The 16,033-nt window shown below is 41.8% G+C and overlaps 1 protein-coding gene across 1 annotated transcript; it reads left to right on the forward strand.

Moving 5' to 3' along the window:
• The first annotated feature begins 3,227 nt into the window (after positions 1 to 3,227).
• On the forward strand, positions 3,228 to 14,666 carry igsf10 (immunoglobulin superfamily, member 10). The gene is made up of 9 exons (XM_034604817.1): positions 3,228 to 3,430; positions 4,443 to 4,572; positions 4,646 to 5,036; positions 5,582 to 6,349; positions 6,524 to 8,332; positions 8,471 to 9,844; positions 10,096 to 10,999; positions 11,817 to 12,183; positions 12,268 to 14,666. Exons 1-9 carry the CDS (start codon positions 3,228 to 3,230, stop codon positions 13,816 to 13,818), a joined length of 7,497 nt encoding a protein of 2,498 aa, XP_034460708.1. The 3' UTR covers positions 13,819 to 14,666.
• The last annotated feature ends 1,367 nt before the right edge of the window (positions 14,667 to 16,033 follow it).

Raw genomic sequence — 16,033 nt, forward strand, 5'->3', positions numbered from 1 at the left:
GTACTCCATCATCTGGAGTGAATCACAGCTAAAGGGGAACAGTTTCCGAGGCCAGAAAAAGGATGGACCGGACTCAACTTTGTGATCAATGGAATCACAAACAAACAAATATTATTGTATTGGTCACATACAAATGAAAACACACACGCACACACACACACACATACACACACGCACACAAGCCTCTTATCAAGCCTCTTATCAATGCAATTTGCCATCTCCAAGGCATGAGGCTTAATTCTTCAGTTGCAATGATGATTTGGATCAAGACGTAATTACCTCCACTATGTGTCTTCCCAGAAGAAAAAATTCTGCGCCGTTGCCAGATTAAATCCACTTTGATTGGGGGTTTAGAAATGGGCATGAGATCCTGCATAATTGAATTAAGTCTTGTTTGTATCAAGATTACTTTGTGAGAGGTGAGAGCAGAGCCTCCCTAACACCGCGGGTCACGGACGTTGGTAAGTAAATCACGTATGTGGCTTTCAACAGGCCTGGGAGGCGCCTCTGAACATGTACAGGAGGATTACTAGTCCTTCCTCAGTGCTGCACATGGACACATGCAAACCACACAGTGACTGTTGCCCTTTATTTGCAGGGCAATTAAAGGAACATGACATATTGACAGAGAAGACAAGAGAAGAGAAGAGAAGAGAGAGGTGTTGCTCTCCACACGTGTTGGTGTGTTGTCCAGATGTGCAGTAAACAACACTGATGACACATGCAGTGGAACATGCCAACCTCCCCTATGACCTGAAGTGTGTGATCAAAGCGACTCCGACAAACATTCATTCCATACAAACAATTTCTCCTATAACACACTTGTAATGATGGTATACCTTGTTATGGCATGAAAGCTATATACCTCGTCATGACTTGTGTTACTAAAGGCAGGGGACATTATATAAAACAGTCCCCTCCGCAAATGTGACTACTGTGTGCGCATGTTTGTGTGTCAGGGGTTTTGTGTGTTCCCTGTGGATGGAGGATGTGGTGAACTGCAGCTCTGGGACAGGAAGCACACCGGTAGTATTTGGGAGGCTGGAGCACACATGGAACTATTTAAAGAGCTGCAGTGGTTTGATGTATACTTTTCTTTAACACTGTTCACAAGTGGACGACGGGGAACTTCTGACGGTGACCGTCACAATGACTCACCCATCAAAACAAGACACGCTAACTTAAAGCTGGAAATCTGTCCATTTTTCCATCTGGTGACAGGAGCTGGAAGATGCTATTCTAGATAATAGAGTTAGTATCGTTCATCTCCTGTCACCAGATGGAAAAATTGACAAAAGGCCAATTCTTGATAATAGAGTTTGGCATTTTGGCCACCGCCATCGTTTTTTTACACTCAATCTATGATATTTACCCCAAGTCAGACTCTGAACTATGCTCAGTTTCAAAATCAAATATTGTCTAAGTTATTCATCAACATTAAAAAAAAGTTATTGCCATTTCTCAAACATTATAACTTACACAAACGGGAAGACACGTAACTGTAACTGATTCGGTCACTTTCGGCAGAATGTGATCGGTGCTGACTGTGCCTATAAATATGCAGATTCCTGGGCACACAGGGACTCCAGGAATTCAGCAATCTGACAAAAGAATTTTACTTTGGAAAAACACAAGAAAAAGAAAAAGAAATTGCCCCCAAATGTGTGGCATGATGGTTGGTTTGTAGCTTTCATCACAGGCAAAACACACGAATAAAAACAATGCATTCAGATGGCAGAGAAAGTCAAATGCTCATCTGTAACACATTTGTCCTCAGTCGCCGTGACTGAACGCTGCTTCGATGTGACACAAAGAGTTTCATAAAAAGTTTGTATCTTGGGGCAGTTGTGATACGATGCCAACATTTTATCACGTACTATTTACAACTATGAAAAAAAAACAGCCAAGATCAAGCGAAAATCATAAAGTTATTTGGAAGCTGTATCTAAACACTCACATTCACATCTGCACAAAACAATTTGTGACCCAGCAAATCAACATATTATTGTCTTGGCAGATTGAGAATTCCACTTTAGCCCCCAGTAATCCAAGTTGAGGAAGTTTTTTTTGTGTTTGTTGGCATTAAACAGTCGATCAGAATCTGGGTATTTTCAGCAGTCCTCTTTCATGAGTTTTTCACAGTTGCCGTTGCTCCAGGATTACATTTCAGCAGATTACAGTGGAGGGGGGGGCCGAGGAGACCAAAGTGTGCGCTATGCTGCAGGCGCTCACACAGACATGACTCCAGTCCCTCTGCGCCTCGGACACAGTGGACTCATCTGAGGAATCACACTGAACCTTTTACTCTTTCATCTGGATTGTTACATTCCTGCAACGGTTCAGTTTTCTACAGCTGTGCGGTGAGGGAACATTTATTATTTAATGCACAATCTTAAATTGCAGTTTTGTGCAACTTATTACAGTTTTATAAAGGTCTTTATTTATCATCTATGCTTAAGGTTGCATGTAATATTTTCTATTTTTACATGTCCTAATAATTGAATGACTGTTTTTTCTCCTTTATAAATAATGAATAATAAACGTATAAATAGAGAAAAATACACTTGTTAAGGAAAAACTGTGTTATAGTGATGATTTTTATGTTGGGGTATACAGAAATGTTTAACTAGCATTACTTTTATCCTGTTTTATGTTCATCATTTTTCATTCATTTCATCTATCTATCTTTCTCTCTATGTATCTATGTATCTATCTATCTTTCTCTCTCTCTCTCTCTATCTATCTATCTATCTATCTATCTATCTATCTATCTATCTATCTATCTATCTTTCTCTCTCTCTCTCTCTCTCTCTATCTATCTATCTATCTATCTTTCTATCTTTCTATCTTTCTTTCTCTCTATCTATCTATCTTTCTCTCTCTCTCTCTCTCTATCTATCTATATATCTATCTATCTTTCTCTCTCTCTCTCTATCTATCTATCTATCTTTCTATCTTTCTATCTATCTATCTTCCTTTCTCTCTATCTATCTATATATCTATCTATCTTTCTCTCTCTCGCGCGCTCTCTCTCTCTCTCTCTCTCTCTCTCTCTCTCTCTCTCTCTCTCTCTCTCTCTCTATCTATCTATCTATCTATCTCTCTATTCCTTGTAATGTCAACATGCTCTTCCTCTCTCTCCAGGTGGGTTTCATTAATGGTTCAGGATAAAGTTTAGTCCCCCTCCTTCTTTTGCACGAGCAGCTGAAGCCTCATCTCCGTGCACAATGGGCGCGTGTGCCTGCGGCGCATCATACGTGCCGAGGTGGCTGCTGACGGCTCTGTTGTTCTTGGCTGCTGTGCTGCCGACGAGCGGTGACTGCCCCAAATCATGCGCCTGTCACGTCCCGACAGAGGTGCACTGCACCTTCAGATACCTGACCGCAGTACCTGACCACATCCAGCCAGCTGTGGAAAGAATTAACCTCGGGTGAGCCCTCACTTTCCATCCAGGTTTTTTTTTTCTCAGAGACGTGGAGGGGGAATAATGTTATTGATTGATTGAAACCACAGACTGAATAAGCAGAACTAACATTTTAAGAGAGAAACACATGTTGGCGTCCACCTTTGCAGAGTTTACACTGCGCCATGACAACACCGAAATAAAAAACACATTGGAAGCGATTGTTGCCCATTGAACATTTACACTGGTAGTGTAACTTTATACCTTAAACTGTGGGAAGTTAAGAAGCTACAGGTGAGAAGGAGATTAACCTAGAGTCCAAGGTTGTGGTTTTGTGTATAATGTCTTACTGGCATGGTTTACTTTTACATTTACTCGAACTGAACCATGTTATTGGTAACACCTGTGTTTTTCACGATGTTATCATTCAACATGGCTGCTATGAAATTCAGCACAGGAGGTGGAAACAAATGTTGGTGAGATCCCACCTTCGGGACTTTGTGTGTGCAAATACAGTCTGTGTCTGATTCCCTTCCATCGTCAGTCAAGTAGTACCAGTTTAAATGTAGTTTCAATCAGATTAAACCCAGTGAGAAGTCTAATCAGCCACAGGAACCAAAAACATCTGAATGGTTGCAGGGCCTATGTTGGCTGTTGGTAAAAATCAGTTGTGCTTTCTGTTACTTCCTGTGAGCGAATAGTTTTTACTACTTTCCACCACATGTTGTGTCAATCTCTCAAGTGCATGATGAAGTAAATATGAGATTATTGACTGTGACAAATAACAAATCTATTACGCCTTTTTCTTTCCCACATTGTTACACCGGAAAACTTAATTTATTGTGTGTTACAAACTGAAGAATTTTGGTTGGTACAACTTTATATATTCGAGATGGATTGTAGTAATCCTAGAATTTGAAGACACCTGTGTGGTTGTGCAGGATTTTAAATTAGACTATTGTCCTTCTTTTTGACTTTCACAAATAACATGTGGTACATTTCAAATGCTGAAGACTCTTTTTCTTCTCCCTGCCTTCAGGTACAACAGTCTCACTGTCTTAAGAGAACACGAGCTTTTGGGACTTGAGAATTTAGAGCTGTTGATGCTGCATAGCAACACTATTGAGAGTATTGAAGACAGAGCCTTCCAAGACCTCAAGTCATTACAGGTAAGTCCTGAACTGATTGCAGACGTCAACATTGTTTTGAAAAACCTCTCCAACTTCTCAATCCTTTTCACAGGTCCTCAAGATGTCCTACAATAAAGTAAAAAGACTCAACAAAGAGACATTTAAAGGCGTGGAAAGTCTGCAGAGAGTCCACATGGACCACAATCACATTGAGTTCATCCACCCAGAGGCTTTCTATGGCCTAACCAACCTGCAGTTGGTCCATCTGGAGAGTAACCACCTCCAGCAGCTCCACCCAGACACATTCATCACACTGAGACACAGCCAAGTCTTCAAGGTGTCCTCAGTGAAAAACATCCACCTGTCTGACAACCTCCTCACCACGCTGCCTGCAGATATTTTTGCAGGATGCAGCCAGCTAGAGAACGTTTTCCTCCATGGTAACCCCTGGACATGTGACTGCCGTATGAAGTGGTTCCCAGTGTGGACACAGAGGAACACAGGTAAGCAGTTTGAGTTTGGCTTTGGAACAGTCTGAAAGCATTTATAGAGGTGTAAGGTTGTAGTGCTTACAAGGGAAGAGGACCTCTCCTTTCTTAAAAGGGACTCTGTCCTAAATTAACACTCTTAAAACTGTGTGAACCCACATTTACTAGTAGCTTTAACAAGACACGTTAATAAGACACATCTGGTAAAGTTGCCAAGTAGCCTAAGTCCTTCAAAGGATTATTCTACTCAGACTTTTTAAGTGATGTTTTCTCTTACAGGACGTTTCCAAAGGAAAAATAAATTATTGCAGAAACATTAGTAGAGTCACAGACCATATATTTTACAGGGCTACAGAAAACACTAAAGTCACAGAGGAATAAGAGTTATTCATTTTAGTCATGACTTGGCTAATACTAAAGTCAATTCATAAATATTCAATATTGTATGATGATGGTGATTCAAGTTTAACTGATCGGTTTTCTCTGCCTAATGTTGAAAAGTGTTCTTGTCTTACATGCAACCAACTAAATGCTACACCACTTGTTCTAAATGTTTCCAGGTGTGCTGAAATGCAAGCGGGACCGGAGATATCCAAGAGGACAGCCATGTCCTGCTTGTGAAAATCCTTCCACTTACCACAACAGACCTCTATCCCTTCTCCCCGATGATGCTTTCACTTGTGCAAAACCTTGGATCCAACCTCAGCTAAAGCAGAAAAACATCAGCGTGGATGAGGGGGACTTTACTCCAGTTTCCTCCAAGGATTTCGTTGCCCCATTAGGCTCCATACAAATGAACCTGACTGACCAGTTTCACAGCGATGCCAGTTTATCCTGCACTGTCCAGAGGCCATCTGCTTTTGAGAATTTAACACAAACCTTGGAGGAAGAGGAGGGAAATAATGTCACTGTGCTTACCACTGTCATAACTGCCTATTTGGTGTGTAACATTGACTATGAACACATCCAGCAGCTGTGGCAGATCCTGGCCTCCTACAGTGACTCTCCCATGAGGTTAGAGAGAGGTTTAATGCTGGCCAGAAGCCCAGAAATGGTGTACAGATACAGTCAGTTACAACCAAAAGAGGAAGAGGAAAGAATTCACACGAACATTGAGGCTGTCATTAAAGCCTCCCCTGCATGGCTCATGCAGGGAGAGGTGAGCTTCCAGCTTGACCGCACTACTACCACTTTCTCCACACTGCACATTAAGTACCAGTCTGTGGTCAACCTACGAGTGGAAAACACATCACCTAAGAAGGACCGCTATTCCTGGGCCATGATCAAGAGAGATAATCAAACCAAGACTGAGCACACTGTACTTGCAGGTGGGAGTTAAAGATGAATTGTTAGTAACTAACCTGATAGCTGTATGACTGAACATTTCATCAAGTAAAGACAGGAAGCATTGTATAATTTTCAAAACTCTAAAGACAAATATGTTTTTGAATATGAAAGCAATAATTAATGTAATCAAATATTTATTTTATTTTGTAACATAGGTGGTATGGCACAATTGAGCTGTCAAATCCAAGGTGAGCCAAAGCCTCTGTTGGAGTGGATATTACCCGATGGAAGTAAAGTCAGAGCCCCTTACTCCAGTGAGGACATGAGGATCGTAATCACTGCTGAAGGGAAGCTCACTCTACAGAGTGCAGATGCCTCAGATACAGGCCTCTACCAATGCATTGCCACAAATTACCTGGATGCGGATATCCTCGTGTTTCGGGTGACAGTTCTGTCAGCTGATGTGGAAGAAACTGAGGTCAACGGTGTCCAACTCTCAAGGCCACTGGGTGAAAATCTGGAATTTGACTGTAGCTCCTCTGGGAGCCCTGAGGCCTCGGTACAGTGGATCCTCCCTGATCACTCAGTGCTGGACAAGTCTCAAGGGACTAGAAAGGTGTATAAGAATGGGACACTGCTGATTCAGGGTCTCACAGTGAGGGACAGAGGGTTTTATAGATGTTTGGTTGCCAATAACCTGGGAGTGGACCTGCTAGTGTCTCAGGTGACAGTGACTGAGCAAACATCTGAAAAGGTGACAGTTTTAGATAGAGAGGGATCAGGGATAGAACTGTACTTCAAGGTGGATCCTAACTTTACAGAAAAGACAGTCAGCCTCAACGAGATCCCTTCTACCAGTCCCACAGACAGAAATAGTCAGGAATCCAAGACCATCACCTCAGATCGACCTTACCCAAGACAAGGGTCACAGGGTAGAGGAGGTGGTGGGGGTAGACTGGGACAGAGAAGGAGGAGGCCAGTCAGCACCAGACGCACCTGGAGTAGAAAGGTCTTTGATAAAGCTTCCAGGATAGTAAACCCAGAGAAATTTGCTGAATTAATGAAGAAGGCTCAAGATGGATCAAGAAAAAGGAGTGGCACAGAAAAAGAGAGGTTGAAATATGAAGACCCACAACCTGGTTATTCCGGTGATGGTGAACTTGGCTCTGGTGTGGGTCAAAACGAAGACGATCTTATTGTTGTACCATGGACAATTAAACCTACGATAGATAATCCACAAGACTTTCGAATATTCGGGCAAGATAGTCAGACAGAGGCAACAAAAGTAACACAGGTAGGTCAGGATCATATTTCAGCCACAACAGGGGCTCATCAAACTGTTGTTATGGAAACCACAGTGAGGGATCGCCTTGATAGAAGTACAATAACAGAAAATACAAACACACAGTCGTATATGCAGTCAGACTCTACACTGATCAAGTCCACATTCACTGATTATCCAAGTTTTGTTGACAAGACCGAGTTTTATACCCTGGAAAGAACCAGCAAGCCGCCCTCAAACATGCACCCAGTCACTATCCAACTAACTGTGACCGACACCTCACAAGAAACTCAGCTCCAGTTCTCAGGAGAACAATACACAGAGCCAGAGACATCAACAGAAGTAGCACTTCCAATTACCACTGACCCTAACATAACTCTAATACGGGATGGCCCAGGAACAGTGGGGTTAGTCATCCACACAGACCCAGAAAGCCAGACCACATTCACAGCTGTTACCACCACGGAGAGACAGAAAGATGAGATCACCTTCCACACCACACAAACAATCAAATCCCCAAACCTGCCAGCAGGATCCACCATCATCTCCCGGCAGCAGATCCATATCATCCCAAACAAGAACAGCAGAGGTGGGGGCCGCAGGAGGACTTTCCAAGGCCGCAGGAGGATTATAAAACCTAACAAGATCACTGATATACAGTCCTTCATAAGTAAACTTAAACAGTCTTCAGTGAAGAATGAAGGGAACGCTTCGGTGCCATATCGAATTGAACTAACTACAGGTAAGCAACATTGTTTGGTATTATTTTGTAACAGATTCTTGAGTTTTTTTGCAGAATTGCTGAATATACAGTAGGACTCTTTAGCTCCTATTTTATGTAACTGTTCCCATTTATTTTTTTCTTTATTTCTTTCCCCAGCCCGTAACAGTGATGAAGACAAAAAGAGGACAGTAGCCACTGATGTACACATGGTCACACCAACAGCTTCCTCAAGTTCATCTTTACGCAGCACAGAAAGGACTACCACTACGCAGTTTACGGCAGAGGATTATGTTGGGAGTGGCTACACATCTGCACCGAAGAGGCCATTAATCACCCAAAAGCCCTCAACTACAGCACAAACTACAACAGTGACCTTAACAACAACCCCTGCTGCTATTCCCACCACCACTGCAAACTCACTGGCTGAACCTGAGACTCTATCCCCATCGAAAAGCAAAGAGAGCAGAGAGAGCTCATTAGATGATGACTATGGAGATTTATCCTCTGCAGATTTTGAGTTCACAACACTAAGACCCAGCTTTCAACAAATAACAACGACCACTTCTTCTTATTACTCCAGGTCCTCCACTACTGCTGAAACACCACCAGAATCACAGACTCTACCTCCCCCACCTACTGTCAAGCCAGTTTCAAATAAAAATCCTGATGAATCCTTATCATCTGGGTCTGGTGGACTCCCTAATAAATGGGTTGTGATTAGACAGAGGCCTGGTGGGACGAGAGGACGGCAGGGGCAGAGAAGGAGGCCATTTGGGGGCAGGAGACCCTTCAAGAAACCTGGAGTAAATAAAGTACATTCTACCACAACTAAAGGTCCAACTACAGAAACAACATCTTTGGGAACTACAATAGAGACAACCCCACCTCCTCAACAAACTGTTTCACTCTTTAAGCCCCTGTACACACCATCGCAGAAAGAGGACAGAACCACAGTAGCTGTTTCTGCTGAACAAATGTCAAAGGAGACTGACTTGTTTGAGGAATTTGAGACACCTTTCAGGACTTCAACAAATAACCCTACCACAACATCGACACCAGCTACCACAAAAGCTTCTTACACAACAGTTCAGGCTAGAGTCCACAGCAACATCGGACCATCAACACAGTGGAACAATGGTAGAAACACTCACAGGCCACCAATGAGCAGAATCAAACCTACTGTGCAAAGCAGTGCTACCAGAGGCAGTGCAGATAAGGAACTTACATTTGACACAGTGACCATCCTTACAGCCGAGCAAGGTTATATCAACACCCCTGCACCATACAACAACCTAGGCACACACAAAGCCATTTCTAGTGTTTACAATCATGACACTGGCAATGAAGCTACAAGTACCTATATTGCTGGTTTTGAACCCACTACAAAGGTCATGGCAAGCAAGCCAAAGATAGTTGGTGGAAATGCAGCCAGTTTTACCATTTTGTCCAACTCAGATGCTTTCCTGCCGTGTGAGGCTGTTGGAGACCCCCAGCCAGACATAACCTGGAAACGCTTTTCCTCAACCACAGGTACAAAACTAAAAACTGTTTATATGTATATCTATGTAGGATATCAAGGTAATTCTAGCTAAGTAAATGAGACTCAATGGGGCAACTATAACTGGAAAGGGGTTCCTAAATAATGTTTTTGATTGTGAGGAGCTTATTGTTTTGTTGATATGGTATTTTATGAATATAGTAACAACAAAATTTGTGTGACTAAAATATTGAGTGTTTTAGATTATTGTTTTTTGAAGAAATTGTCTTTCTGTGTCTTTCAGGAAACAGTTTTACCATTAAGGGGATAATGGACAACTTTGAAGTTATGAGTAATGGGACACTGTTAATCCAGAATGCCAGCATTAAGGATCGTGGCCAATACCTCTGTCTAGCTGAGAATGATCATGGATCAGATAAACTTCTTGTCACTCTCTCTGTGGTGGCCTACCCATCACGCATACTGGAGCCAAAAATGCGTGAGATTAAATCTCATGCAGGAAACACTGTAGAGATGAAATGTAAAGCAGAGGGTCGACCCTCTCCCATGATATCCTGGATCCTGGCCAACCGGACCCAAGTCAGAGGTCAAAACACAAAGAGGGAAAGGGTATCAGTATCTTCTGAGGGGACCCTGGTCATTGAGCATGTGTCTGTTTATGACAGAGGTCTTTACAAGTGCATTGCGAGTAATCCAGCTGGAGCTGATACAGCTACCGTCCGCCTGCAGGTTGTGGCAGCTCCACCAGGCATCACGGAGGAGAAACGACAGCAGCTCAAAGCTAGTGTAAGCCAGAACTTGTGGCTACCCTGCACTGGTAAAGGCAGTCCCAAACCTGCTATTCACTGGGTCCTTCATGATGGGGCAATGGTACAATCGAACAGACCTGCCAGAGACAAAAGGATATCAGTGTATGAGAATGGAACGCTCCACATTAAGGATGTGATCTCAGCAGACAGTGGGAAATATGAATGCATTGCTACCAGCTCTACTGGCTCAGAGCGACGGGTGGTGACTCTGGCAGTCGAGAAGCAAGAGTCTACCCCTAAAATAGTGGACACATCCCAGCGCATGACAGAGTTGTTCTTTGGGGATCAGTTAAGACTGAACTGTTCAGCAACAGGAGACCCCAAACCTAGGATCATGTGGAGGTTACCCTCTAAAGCTGTGGTGGACCAGTGGCACAGGTAAACATGCTTTGCCAAGGAAAACATTAGAAGTCAATGATAAATAGTTTAAATAAAATTTTGGTCAAAATAGAACACGATGAAGCGATAATTATAAAATGCAGTGTGATAGCGTAAAAGCATGATGTATATTAAAACAACGAAGGCAATTATATCTGATTATCATTCTTGTATTGAGATATGACACCTTAGGGGAAAAATAATCAGCTCTTTATTTTCCCCATTGCTTTCTATTGTGTAGAGAAAAAACATTTTCCAAAAAGCATATAAATAACACGCTCTGTATGTTTTAGTCTAAACACCCCTTAAGAAACACGAGAGCATCATAAGAATATTAGCTTACAGATTGAACCACTTATGATATGATATCAGAAAATCTGTATTTACCCTTTGAGAAAAATGAAAGAAATGAAAAACTATTTCATAAACACATGCCAAGGCAGAGGGTCCCTCTTCTCCAAAGATCGTAAAATATAAAGACTTTCCTAAAAAATTTGTTCTAAGTAATTCATTCCTGCTAAAACTGTTTATTTTCAAATACTAAAAAATGTACTTGTGCAACAACATCGGTTTCTTTCTTTCATGCCTTTTTACAACCCTAAATATTAATGCACTGAATTAAGTTTTTTAAGAACTTACCAAAACAATTTGTCTCAGATATCAACAGTGACAACTCACACACTACAGTAAGTTGTGTAATGACAGCATTATATGTGCCATTTGTCCTGTGCTTATATAGAGCCTGAATTTCATCAGGCTTTATTAAGTGTGCCACTCTTGCTAAGTCACTTTAATTTTCTCTCACATGTTTCTACAGGATGGGCAGCAGAATCCGGGTCCTGGATAATGGTACTCTTATTATTAACATTGTGAGTGATAAAGATGCTGGAGACTATATCTGTGTGGCCCGAAGCAAGATTGGTGATGATCTCCAAATCATGAGGGTCAGTGTGTCAATGAAGCCAGCCAAGATCGAGCCTAATCCCTATGGCAAGAAACAGGTACCCTATGGTAATGATTTGAAGGTTGACTGTAAAGCCTCAGGAGCACCAAAGCCCGAGATCTCCTGGGGTCTACCAGATGGTACAGTGGTCAACAGCGCTCTGCAGTCTGACGCAAGCAGTGGCGGGGGACGAGCACGGCGCTACACTCTGTTTGACAATGGAACTCTTTTCCTAAACCAGGTATGCTAATGCATTTACCATAAACACCCACAAACGATATTAAAACATAATAAAAACATTTACATCACTGTCTTGTTTCTTCAGGTTGGTATGTCAGAGGAAGGGGACTACACCTGCTTTGCTCAGAACCAAGTGGGCAAGGATGAGATGCATGTACATATAACTGTGGTAACTGCTGCGCCCAGAATACGACCAGCCAGCCAGACCTATGCCAGGGTGACGCCTGGAGGGAACATCCGCTTTGACTGCGAAGCACTTGGTGAACCCAAACCCAAGATTTTGTGGATGCTGCCAAACAATGATGTAATTGCAGCATCAAATGAACGCTACCTAATGCATGTCAATGGTTCTCTGGATATCAGGGATGTGAATCTTATCGATGCGGGGGAGTATGTTTGCATGGCTCGCAACCCTGCTGGAGACAATAGAAAAGTCTATAAGCTTGATATAGATGGGAATCCACCAGTGATCAATGGCTTCCCAAAGAACAGGACTGTGGTCAAAGATGTAGCTGCTAAATACTCCAGGAAATTTATAGACTGTAAGGCTGAAGGTAATCCCACTCCTACCATTACTTGGATTATGCCTGATAACATCTTTCTTAAAGCACCATACTTTGGCAGCAGGATTAATGTCCACTATAATGGGACATTAGAGATTCGAAACGTGCGACCAACTGATACAGCAGAGTTCATATGCATGGCAAGGAATGCTGGAGGAGAGGCGGTAATGGTGGTGCAGCTGGCGGTGACCAGAATGTTCAGAAGGCCAATCTTTAGGAATCCCTACAATGAACGTATTGTGTCTCGGATTGGGAAAACCACAGTTCTGAACTGCGCTGCTGATGGACACCCAGTGCCAGAGATCATCTGGACTTGGCCAAATGGAACACGATTCACTGGTGAACCTGATGGTGAGTCTGGCCACCACCTAGGCAACGATGGGACCTTGATCATTAACAACACACGCAAAGAAGATGCTGGGAAGTACCGCTGTGGGGCAAAGAATTTCATGGGCTACATAGAGAAGCTTATAATTTTGGATGTTGGCCAGAAGCCTTACATCCTGACCAGGCCTAGAGGTATCATACGCAGTGTGTCTGGGGAACCTCTCTTCCTTCACTGTCTATCTGATGGGAGTCCAAGTCCCAGGATCCACTGGACCATTCCTGCTGGTCACACTCTTACTCGGCCTCAAGTCCTTGGGCGCTACCAGTTGTTAGAGAATGGTACTTTAATTGTGCATGATACTACTCTCCGCGATCGAGGGAACTACATCTGCAGAGCTCGGAATGATGGTGGGGAGGCTGTGCTCACTGTACCTGTTGTTATTATTGCTTACCCACCACGGATCACAGCAGGGCCTCCTCCAAATGTAAGGGCAGTAACTGGGACACCTATCCAGCTCAACTGTGCTGCCAACGGAATCCCCAAGCCAGAGATAACCTGGGAGCTGCCCGATCATTCAGTTCTGTCTACGGCAGAACAGGGTCGGCCTTTGGGTAGTGAGCTGCTCCATCCTCAGGGAACACTCATCATCCAGAGACCCACAGTCTCAGACTCGGGCACATACAAGTGCCTGGCCAAGAACCACCTGGGCACAGACTCAAAGGTCACTTATGTACATGTTTTGTGAGAAAACAATTTGAGACGAACAGTACAGTGGTACATCTGAGTGTAAATAATAACAGACAGATAAATTTGCGTTGGCAATGTACAGTACAACCTTTTTCACTTCTGGATTTGTGAGGATGAGAGTTTGTGGAATATTATTTAAAAATGAGATAGATATTGATAAAAAATTAAGTAACTAATAAAAAAGAGAACAAAGAGAGAAAGGAAGCAGATGTTTTAAGACATTTAACTGGAACCCCCAGCCTGGGATTAGAAAGTTGTTATTTTAACTTTGGAAAAGGGGGCCTGGAAAAGTATACGTGGTTCTCAATTGGAGTGGTTCTCTTGAGAGGAAAAGGGTCAGTGCATAGAGTCAAATGATTTCTTTACTTTACAGGAGGATACAATTACAACATATACAAGGGGGATGAATTGTGTAGCAGATTGCAATAAAGAAAGAATACTCCCAAGATGTTTGTACTACCCTTCAGACACACGTTGTTGCAGTCATGACATGTTGCTTTATGTTTTACAACAAATAAAAAGACAAAAGACACATAGTAATTAATTGAATTTTACAGTGGAAGAAGATGGCACTTTTTTATTTTACAAAAAATATATACAGTATGTTGCTTGTTTTACACTGGATAGATATCTGCATTATAATACCACCAGAATGACATTTTGAGTTTGAAGCAGTTTCCTTTATTCTATTCACAGCACAAACAATACAAAAACACACATCAGTCTATTGTGTTGTACACAATAATTTATATAATGTTATACATTATGCTAATCTGTAATAATACAGTATATACATATATTTGTAGTATCTACTTTATCAAAGTGTGGGGGCGAATGAATGATAATGAAATTAAAAACATGATCCATGCCTTTTACATGTTCTGATTTTATTTGACATACCAATGTATTTTTCCTCAGTGATATTATAAACTATAAAACTAACTCTTTTGTAATACAGGTCCCCACAAATGTTCAGTTATACTTCATGATACAGCAGGAGGTGCCTGTGGCTGCAGGAGAAATCTTCCAGACACATGCAGTTTTAACTTTCCAGCTGTGAAAATAGTTCCTTACCCAGCTCTTCAGTGTGCAACACCCACAGGGGAGCCTTTGAATTTTTGCTTGTGATTAGGCTCAAATTGAACTGAGAGTTAATGGAGGATAAAGAGAAACAGAGAAATACATTGTTAAAATACAAATTGACTTGCAATTGATTCAATGTAATATATTCTTATTTCTAGTTGCATTTTAAGAAAAGATTAAACATGCTACAGTGTTATTACTAATAGTCCATTAGTGTCATTGAGAGATGTGGGAGTGGTATGTTTTCACTATGTAGTGATGTTAATTTCTAACCACACTTCTTTAGGGGTATTTACATGTCCTTAAGGGCAACAACTGGAAACAATTTCTCTGTAAATTGCACCAATTTTAAATTGCCTATAATGATGCACATTTAAAATAGTACTTTTAAAAGAGCATTTTTTGCAAAGTCTCATTATAATGCTGTGGCATGTGATGATGTATGATTTCTACACTAACCGAGACGACAGAGCATAAACTAATTTATTCCCATGGGCTGGAAATATAGGCAATGTCAGAAATAATATACAGAGTATATATTGTCATATTTAATTCACATGAATGTTGTATTTGTTTTGTCCTCATCATAAAATATCTCTGATAAAGAGTTATCACTTTCCCCTTCAGTCTCTTTCTGGTGTGGACGTTTGAAAGACAGAAGTGTTAAACAGGGACATGGTTCATTTAAAGCGACTTTCGTTACAACTGCATTTTAATGGAGACCAAAAAAAGGGGGTCAGTGTTTTTTTTAAGCATACAGCCAGTCTACAGCAGAATGATAAAACCCAGGCATCCAATTGTCTTCCATAAACTTTGGGCAACTGGCTCCATGATTTGAGGGAAAAGTGCTTTCATATGTGAACCAGGTGACAATCAAATGCAAACTGAAGTAGTCTGGCCCCTCAGTGTGAAAGACAGTTCATCATTCACCTCATGTGGCCTCTGTGGATGGGGAAGAGTTTATTTGTTCAGTCCTTCCACTGAATTGGATATTTATGAGGATTTCAAACATGTGATTTTCCCATTTGCTCTTTTCCTCATGGGTGTTTAAAGGAAAACGGTTGAAGTTCGGCATGTATGAAATATGGTTTTATAAGAAGCTACTGAAAGGAGCAGCGTGTGTTTCTGTG

This window comes from Hippoglossus hippoglossus, chromosome 13, assembly GCF_009819705.1.
Source record: "Hippoglossus hippoglossus isolate fHipHip1 chromosome 13, fHipHip1.pri, whole genome shotgun sequence".
NCBI lineage: Eukaryota > Metazoa > Chordata > Actinopteri > Pleuronectiformes > Pleuronectidae > Hippoglossus > Hippoglossus hippoglossus.

Excerpts from the sequence above, each read along its gene's own strand:
- igsf10 (XM_034604817.1), top strand. The coding sequence starts at position 3,228 with ATGGGCGCGTGTGCCTGCGGCGCATCATACGTGCCGAGGTGGCTGCTG. Across the intron at positions 4,573-4,645 it reads AAGACCTCAAGTCATTACAG|GTCCTCAAGATGTCCTACAA; the intron begins GTAAGTCCTGAA and ends TCCTTTTCACAG. Across the intron at positions 5,037-5,581 it reads GTGGACACAGAGGAACACAG|GTGTGCTGAAATGCAAGCGG; the intron begins GTAAGCAGTTTG and ends AAATGTTTCCAG.